Below are 9738 nucleotides of genomic sequence, written 5' to 3'. Positions count from 1 at the left end.
GTATGCTTGAATAAATCATATTGGATTTTTTAAATTTAATTTAATTTATTTGGATTGACTATACACCCTCAAAACAAGATCTTTCTATTACACATAAGAAACAACATCACAACAGAGTATTTTTATTCTTTTATTCATAAAAACCGTCAACAGGCCAGTTGAGTAATGTCATGAAGGGGTTTTCAGTCAGACAGGATGCTGGATTGTTGTCCTCCTGGTGATTGATAGGTAGCCTCTATTCTTTAGTTTTTGGTTCATTCAACAGGAAACACAGCACACATGAGATGTACATCATCTTCATGTACATCTCACATCTTGCTCCTTGGCCACTGTGCACCTGTGGCCATTAGTCCTGCAGAGAACTATGCAGGTTCTGTCCACCAACATCTCCCAGATACTGAGTAAAACTTAATGGCGTTCATACTTTGGCTAAATTTACCATTTAGGTTGCCGTACAATTTTATAAATGACAGGTGTTGCAACTATTTGTTATTTGAAAGGTGAATTCAAAGTTGAGCATCAGTAAGTAGAGGAAGCCCTTGACATTCATAGAAAATACAGGTATACTATGAGGCAACAAACTAATATAAGACTCATATACCTTTGACTTGAAGAAAAAAGAAGCACTATAACTAATTATACATAAAAATGGATTCATTTGTATGCAGAATAAAAAGGAAACAGGCAAACACTGCCTACTACTGATGTCAGCATACATGACTGCACATCACATGTCACTGCAGAAACGGTTGTCTTCATGCAACAAAGAAACCAGTAACTCAACGAATAGAAACAAAAGATTACATGAGTAATTATGTCAGCATTATGACATTTGCACATCAAAACAGGTGCAATAATAGAAAATTAAGAACAAAAATGAAGTAATTTTTATCTTTCAAAATAAGAAAAACGCACTAAGAATCCTGACTTGTAACAAGTTAACATTTGAACTTGTTACACGCTAAAAGGCTGCCTTGATCTTTTCCCATTTGCATTAATGAATATACATGGTCCAAACTTTAAAGATATACCGAAGATGCTTTTGTCTGATGATTGATCTGTAAAGGTTAAATCTAAGATACCGGTACTGTGATGTTGAGGAGCGTGTGATTATGATGGGGATTTCAAAACCATCATTTTACAAATGCTTGTTCCAGTTAAATTGTTCCATAGGCTCTAGTGCACACCTGAGGTAGTGTTAATGGAGGCCATGAATGTTCTGAGTGACTTTTAATTAGCTGTACAATGGGAAATTAGAATCTAGAGCCAATTATTAACACACATATTATCACTCGGTTCAGTATTTTTTTACTTTTACAACAGAACAGGGTTGTGAAGTTAAAGTAAAAAATCTTCTGACGCAGTCTTGTGTCAGTACATTATGATTTGACGGTTCTTCTGACATGCTATCTAGGCGTGACACACCGACTTTAAATGTAAGGCCTTTCATGTTGTGTATAATTAATCTGCATTTCTGATTGGAAAAAAAGAGCAAACAAGTAAAATGTTACATTCCTTTGTTGAAAAGTGGCCGCCGCAGCTCAGAAGAAAGACAGAGCAAGACGGAAAAACAGCATGTCATCGTTATGCGTTGTATAAGAATAGTGCAACCTCTCAAGCTTTGCCAGCAAAAAACTGGAGATAAAAAAAGGGCAAGAGAAAATCAAACACTACGTGAATATCAGAATTCAAACCTGTTGTTTTTCCTTTCAGAAAAAAAAAATAAAAAAGCATGAATGAAATTTTAAGGAGCAGTTCCGAAACACTTCTTGGTGAGTTAGTGCAGAAAGCAACACTGATGCATTAGTTTGTTAGGAGCCTGGTTAGTACTGCACAGTGTCAGGGCAGATGGCAGGTTATTTTAGCCGAGCGTCATCTTGGACCAAAGGGGCCACAGTGGTTGGCTGCAGTGTCTGTGTGTCTTGAAGTGTGTGTGTGTGTGTGTGTGTGTGTGTGTGTGTGTGTGTGTGTGTGTGTGTGTGTGTGTGTGGGGGGAGGGTTCGTATGGATTGTGAGTGTGTATCCTCATGTGTAGGAATTGAGGCATTCCTTTGAGCGTGACGTGATGTCCTGCAGCTCCCGCTCTTCCTTCATTTTGATGTCTTGGTAGGCATGCATTTGACTGGCATCCTTAAGGTAGGCCCAGTTTGCTGAGAGAATCATGAGGAAGTGGATCTGGAAGAGAAGGGTGAGGTGGATGGCCGGTGAGCATGTCAAAGATGCAAAGCAAGCTACAGGAGTCAGAGCTACAGTATGTACATCACGGACATACACAAACACAAAGTTAAGTTCTTCAAAAGACTTAAACAAGGGTGACAAAAGACATCACTGAAAATGACTCGTAACATTGCTGTTACAATCATAACTAATACTGGAGTTATGCTGTTATCTTGCTACGCACAATACTACAGAAGTGACACGTTTAAGGTGTTAGGATGAGTTAAAGAGAAAGAGAGCCACAGGTTGTGCGTGTGAGTTGTATGCAGCTGCAAAAGCTTGAAGTTAGTGCAAAGCATGAGATTTTGTGAGTCTGACCCTGATGCATTATGCGGTTCAGTATTACTGCATCTTGCTGTAGGATTTATAAGAAATAGACCAAGTAGGAATACTTTTGTCAACAAAGATTGTTTATTTTATATAGAAAGTAAAAGCTACAGTCTTCAAAAACTTAGCAGAAAATTAAATATATGAAATATGGAGTATAAGTAACTATAAACAGATCAAAGCATCTGAAAAAAATGTAAGCATGCAGGCTCAGTGTTAAGATCAAAACAAACGGCTCTTAAATGGCACTTTGAGAAAGAATAAAAGGAAAATGTAGGAAACAAAACATCAACTTCATAGCTGAGGCTATTCCAGCATCAGCCCTCATAGAAAAAAAAACACATTTACTCTACAAAGGATCATTTCTTATTTATTTATGAAATACATGAAATAAAGTGAAGCTGAGGGCCTCATGCAGAAGTATACTCCTGGTACTGGCCTAACCCTTCATAGTGTGCTGTGCTAGGTATGTGCAGTTACTTTGAAATCTACAACAAACACAACTGATCACCACAATATTCATCAGCAGAATACAGTTGATGAAAGGGTTTTCGTTCAGTTTAGAATCTAACTTGTGACAAAGGAAATAATACTGAATATTCTCTGCGTAACGCTTCATGGTTTCAGGAGTCAGTGCCAACATTTTAAGGCGAAGAAACCAAAGAAATATAAGGACAAGGCACTTTGCCTCTGTAGCTGGTCCTTTTACAGATTTATCGCTGGAATTCATCCTCACCAAAGCTGATAATCTGGCATTCAAAAACACCTTAAATATTTGTCATCAGATGTCCTCACGGACTCATTTCAGAGCTGTATTCTGTTCATCTGTATTGGCTTGGTGCAGCGTTGATGGTCTCATGTCCAACTTGGATTATTTCTAAAATTGTGCCTGTGCAACAGTCTTACATAGAGTTCCACAAGTGCCTCAGGAGTTTGTGCACAAATTCGCATTTCAGCGCCTATTGGAGTCAACTGATGCTCGTCCATTAATGCTGCAAGCTAAATACTGTAAGGGTTTGTGCAGGTTAAAACTCAGCTTCAAGCATTACAAATATAAAAAAAGAAATGTGTTGTGGATTTCTAGCTGTGCACATTTCTATAAAATCTGATGGTGACACATTCCTATAAGTGAGTGCCAAAGAAAGCAGAACAAACCAGCCAACAAAACACCACCCCAATCTGGAGACAGCTTTCATCGGGTGTCCTCAGACAAGCAATATCCCTAAAGGAAGCACACAGTCAGCTATTTACACTTCATGTGATTACTAATGGAGAGATGTTGGTTTTTCCTATTTTCAGGTTGTTGTTTTTTTAGTTTGATTTTTGTCAGTGGCAACTGCCTCTAATAGATGACAGCCTCAAATGCTGTACTGTGCTCTTGAAACAGATTAAAACTTAGTGCAGCAGTCTTCTCGACTTTTAAACTTCAAAACAGCAAAGTTATAAGTGGTAGCCATCATGTAGATCAGCTGGTGGAAGAGAACAGAAAAGGTTGTAAGACAACATGCCGGTGACCTCCTCGTCACGACTCTGACAAGTTAGTAAAGTGACCAATAATTTTATAGCAGTAAAAAGTTCAGGAAAAAAAATGTGAGTGTAGTTAAAAAAAAATCCTATTTGTGATTTTATAATTTAAACCTTTTTTTTTAAATTACAGTCTTTTATGGTACAAAAACATAAGCCCAAACTGTGCTCTCTTCCATCCATATTATAAAAACAGGGCCATGTGCATCTAAGCAGATGGGGAACAGCAAATGGAATTGGAGCTGAGGAAAAGCCTGTGTGTACTCTTCCTTGGTATGGGAATGAGAAGAGGAGCACTTGACACATGATCTGCCGATACAAACCGTGCAAAAATGGACTAAAGGGAGAGGATGGAGAGACCGGAGGGAAGCTTACCAGAGCGATCACAGTGGCTCCTGCCCCGGCGCAGGCTACGATGTATAGGTGATAAGACAGGTAGAACTGGAAAAAGATAACAAACAGTGATTATTATCCCGTTTAAATACATGATGTCCATGACATATACTGCTGCTGTCATTCTCTGATGTATCTATGCCATTAGTAGGAATGTGATTGGTTAGAAAACAACCTCTTACCTCACTCGTGTCACAGATGTCACCTAGCGTAGATCCACAGGCCTTGCCAGGTGTGGCATTCCATGGGATAATTCCTGGAGCCATGAAATTCACAGGTTTTCAAATACACTCATTCTACTTCCGTCATTGCACCACGTAAATTATGATCAAACTGTCCAATACTATGAATTGAGCAAAACACAATTAAAGAAAAAATATATATCCGAAAAAAAGAGGCACTCCACCAATTGTACACATGAAGATCATTCCTAATTCTGATTGGAAGCCAGTCAGGGAGGGTGTAATGAAAGATGCAGTCAAGTTGCAATACAGGAAGTGTACGATCCGGTGTTTTAGAACCTGACCTATGACTAATGCTGCGTTCACACCGGTCGCGTTGATTTTTTGACACGCGTCGAGATTACATACAAAGTCTATGCACAGACGTGATGAGACTGGCGCGCCGCGATTTTGCGATGCGTTGGACGCGTTTTTGCGTCGGACGCGTTTTTGCGTCGGACGCCGCAAAATCGCCAACGCGCGAGTTGAAATTTTTCAACTTCTGCAAAATAATCGCGTGACGCTGTGGCGCGATAGCCTATCAGCGTTGAGTTGCTCCCCTTGGCATCACTGACTTCCTGCCGTTGTTGAATCAGGAAATAAATCCTGTAGCCGTCTGTGTTCACCCAGAGCTCTACGATACCTCATATCAACAGAGACCGGACCAAACTATGTGTATACATGTGTGTGTGTAAACCATACGGTACAAACAATGAATAGACGCTGCAGTATTTACGTCTGCAGCGAAAATAAACCGACAAAAAGGGGACTCCGAAATAACTACGTAATGATACCGATTTGTAGGCTACTTGTCTTCTCAATGGAGCTCTGATGGATCGGTGCTAGGCTATGCTAACATCGTAGCAGCTCCAGCAGCACTCAATAACGTCGCGTAGACGTAAATACGGCAGCGTCTATTCATTGTTTGTACCGTATGGTTTACACACACACACATGTATACACATAGTTTGGTCCGGTCTCTGTTGATATGAGGTATCGTAGAGCTCTGGGTGAACACAGACGGCTACAGGATTTATTTCCTGATTCAACAACGGCAGGAAGTCAGTGATGACAGGGGGAGCAACTCAACGCTGATAGGCTATCGCGCCACAGCGTCACGCGATTATGTCGCTGAAGTTGAAAAATTTCAACTCGCGCCTTGCCGATTTTGCGGCGTCCAACGCGTCCAACGCGCCGCGCCATCGCAAAATCGCGGCGTGCCAGTCTCATCGCGTCTGTGCATAGACTTTGTATGTAATCTCGACGCGCGTCAAAAAATCAACGCGACCGGTGTGAACGCAGCATAAGAGATATGATGGCTCGGCCTCTGTCGCTTTGATTTGAAGCATTCTCTTATTTTCATCTGTCCCCTGCAAGTTCACAAACTTTAAGGAAGTGCAAAAGTAATATGCTGGAGGATATCTTTCAGGAAAAGGAGAAACAAAGCAGATGCACTTTTAAGCTTAAGTTATTGTTTATATCAGGGGTCAGGACCCCCAGTAGATCAGATCTTGCACAAAGTGCTATTCGCTTACCGTACTGACGAACATCCACACAGATGGAATCAATGTTGGTGAGGTTGGCCATGGGAGACCTCATGGTGGCACAGGTAGACCACATGTTATAGAAGAGGAAGACCGGCACGGCGGAGAAGCCGAACACACCGAGCCAGGCCACACCCAGAATGTATGTGAGGAACACAAACTGAGGACACAGACATGGCACAATGTTACGCTCCCCCTCCTCGTGCTAATGCGCTTTCTTTTCTCTCATACTTTTTTCCTATAAGGAACACATTTCTATGTATCTTTTATTTTAATCACATGGCATGAAACCTTTTTGATTAAGTGCTCTGTGTTTAAAAATTCCGGTCGGACACAGCAGTGTGGTTGTACTGACATACCATTCCACTGATGCAGCGTCCACAGATGGTGGTCTTGAACTCGCTGTGCAGTTCTTTCACTGCACTGGTTGTGTAGAAGCCCTCAGCGAGCAGGATGATCCCATACAGGAAGAAAAACGACGCAATGCCATAGATGACATACTGCATCAGCTGTATTCTGTTAAAGAGCAATGTCACACATGAGCCAAGTCGTGCCTGTAAAGCTGCAACAGGTTAAAAAACAAAGTACGCAAAAATCGATGCTTTTAGCCTCCAAACTTAACACCTGGAGAGACCCACTACAAATGTCAGGTAAAGTAATACCATGACCTACCGCGGAAATAGCTGCTTACAATCATTTACAACTTATAACTTGCATGCAATCTTGAAAACACGAGTAACCTGGGCTGGCGTATTAATCAGATCATGAAACTGATGTTTATGATTAAGATAGGGATCCAGCATCCCTAAGAAGTAAAGAGAGACACTTAGCCCAAATGTGGAGATAACAGGTGATACATGTCTCTGGAAATAATCTGCCAGGAGACAGACTGCCCCTGCAGACATCTTAAATTAAACAGTGCACTCCGAATCTACGCCAACATAAAACATATGTGCAGTCCTGTCTCTTGTAATTCCATTTTTATTGTCTCGACTAATGGATCCACTTCAACTTCAAAATAAAAAAGAGCCATATTAGGACTGTTCTTCGGGACGAGGTGAATCAGCTAAATATAGCCTACATAAAGTCACCTTCATTAAAAGTGAGCTCCATCTTACTTTTAGACCTCTCTTTATTGTGACGGTTACGTAAGAGCACACTTTCAGTGGAATAGATCCTACTATGACATGAAAAAAACCACAATATTTTGTAATTATCAGACACAGCACAGGCAAGCATTATAAGCAGCCATGTAGCACACACATACGAGGTCACTTACACATCAGTCAGCATGGCATGATCACTGGTGACTTTGGAGAAGTGGCTTTCCAGGATGGCCACGGTGCCAGTGAGAGCCACATGGCCACATCCGCAGAACAGGGCGACGCCAGAGAAGCAGAGGATTGTAGCCACCAGCGACGCATACGGCACCCCGCCTAGACATTTGATGCAGCACTCAAAGCAGCCTGTGGGGAAAAAAAAGACAGACAAACTAGGTCAGCGACAAGTGTCGTTGGATATCATGCAGTGTTGGATATGGATATCATGCATCAGCAGTGTTTTATGCCAAAATGTTTTGCTTTAAAAGGCAACAGTAAACAGCAGCCCCCAATTCCATAAAAGGGATTAACTTGCAGGACAGGAAGTGATCTCAGGGGGATGAAGTATGAGATGAATATTCACATGAGTCATTCATTTATGCATCAAGCCTATCCCAGACACCAAAGGACATTTTGTCTGGCATCATGACTCATCAAAGAACAGAAACACAGGCTTTTCACGACTACATCTCAAGAACAAAGGAACTGACAAAGACAGAGCAGACAAGTCCGTTTCAAAATAAGTTTCAGAAAATGTATCCATGGTCATGCTTCCTTTCAAGACTTCTACTATGTCAACTCCCAGCGGCAACAGTCCAGTGTGCTGCTTGCGGCTTTTTACAGTCTACATTGCCTTTACTGTTTCATCTGACAATTCATCACCACACTTAAAGGGCACTAATGTCCATCCAGCAGGTCAGATCAATGACTGTCAGCCAAGCTGTAATGGAAATCAATGGCAACTCACAATGAGGGTATGAAGTGACCCAGATGGATCTGCCTCATTCAGTGTGTTGTTATACCTCGTGAAATGGAGCCGGTCACCACAATGCTGTATTTGTGGATGCATGCAAACAAAACCACAGTGTGCTTCCAATCAGATCCACATGTGTGTCTGACAGGATGTTGTTGAGTCATAGGACATCCAAATCGTTGGTTGTTTATGCTCCTCATAGCTCTCACATATGCCTGATGTCACATGGAAACTAAAGTGTTGAAAGCTGCTTTAATCAATACTTTTACATTAACAATGGATGAAACGACTGTATATGTCACAAAGGTCACTGGTAGTAAAACAGAGCTAGACGGAGAGCGAGCACTGGACACACAAACACATCTCCGAATGAATATTAATGTTACTCCGCATTTGCTGGATATGTTAATAAGCAATTGTTTAATAACAAGTTTGCCATATCTGCTAACTGTTCTGCTCCCCACGTGGCCAAAATGATAACACAGAACAGACTTTTGCAAATGCACCGTTATCTAAGCACAGCCTACTGTATGTAATAGAAACAAGACAACGATAATGTAGTAGAAAACATATAGCGTGGAGACAGAGTTGTAGATAGGGTGAGCAGAGGCTAATGGGTAGGCCTACATTTCTTATCTAGCTGCTCTGTCTTGAATGTAGGAAACAGGAAACGCGAGGCTGCTGAGCATATCCTCAACACTTATTTGTGTTTTTCTTGAAGAAAAGCAGACCAAAAATTCGACTTGGATCCTGAAAGTTCATCTGTGTTTGTGCTCTTTGCCGTAACAAAAGGAGTTTAAAACGGATATACTGCTGCTGGGTCAACACTTCTGCAGTCGGACGCTTTATCCTGACTGTTTGTGTAGTACGGGGAGATAAAAACATTTCTGTCCCATGGTGGGAGAATGGGAGTTGCCATGGCAGCATGTTAACCTCAACTCAATGAGTGTGCCCACAGCAGAGTCGCTAACTTCTACCGCAGCCCACATTTCTCTGATGAACATGTAGGGGGAGGGGGAGTGGGCTGCTGGGAGTCAGAGCGCAGAGCTCCACAGGATATTGAGCCCAGCTGCAAAGTGAATCGAGTTCATTTAAAGGAAGAACTGATCTAGTACCGGATGCCACTGTCAGGTAGTCCTGATCCAGCTAGCAGACTGTGTCTTTGCTCTAAATCCACCAGCTCTCACTGTTTGCCCTCCTGAAGAAAAGAAATGTTTCCATATGAAAAGTAGGCCTATTACCAAATCTCTTGTATTTAATGTGCATTTAATGAATGGCAGAGGCAGTCACAAGTCTCAATGGTTTACTGTCAATTCATTTGATTGTAATCAATTGCGACATGTCATGGATGAAAATCAGCATGACCGCCCCAACTCATTATGTGTCTGTTTGCCTTCAAACCCTGTCTTTATATATGCGTCACTCGTCCCATTAGATCA

The 9738-nt window shown here is 41.5% G+C and overlaps 1 protein-coding gene across 2 annotated transcripts in view; it reads right to left on the bottom strand.

The window, feature by feature from the left end:
• Positions 1–11: 11 nt before the first annotated feature.
• Positions 12–9738, bottom strand: part of gpm6bb (glycoprotein M6Bb) — a 28366-nt gene continuing 18639 nt past the window's right edge. Inside the window, exons 2-7 of one of the 2 annotated variants that reach the window (XM_079277172.1) lie at positions 7506–7692; positions 6586–6742; positions 6218–6386; positions 4644–4717; positions 4444–4509; positions 12–2175 (exon numbers count right to left, since the gene is read on the bottom strand). In XM_079277172.1, the coding sequence (XP_079133298.1) occupies positions 2026–2175; positions 4444–4509; positions 4644–4717; positions 6218–6386; positions 6586–6742; positions 7506–7692 (803 nt within the window). In that variant the 3' untranslated portion in view covers positions 12–2025. The other variant, XM_079277173.1, reaches the window with a different exon arrangement.

The sequence above is a fragment of the Melanostigma gelatinosum genome, assembly GCF_949748355.1.
Source record: "Melanostigma gelatinosum genome assembly, chromosome: 10".
NCBI classification, from domain to species: domain Eukaryota; kingdom Metazoa; phylum Chordata; class Actinopteri; order Perciformes; family Zoarcidae; genus Melanostigma; species Melanostigma gelatinosum.
This window is presented reverse-complemented; position numbering and strand designations above follow the sequence as displayed.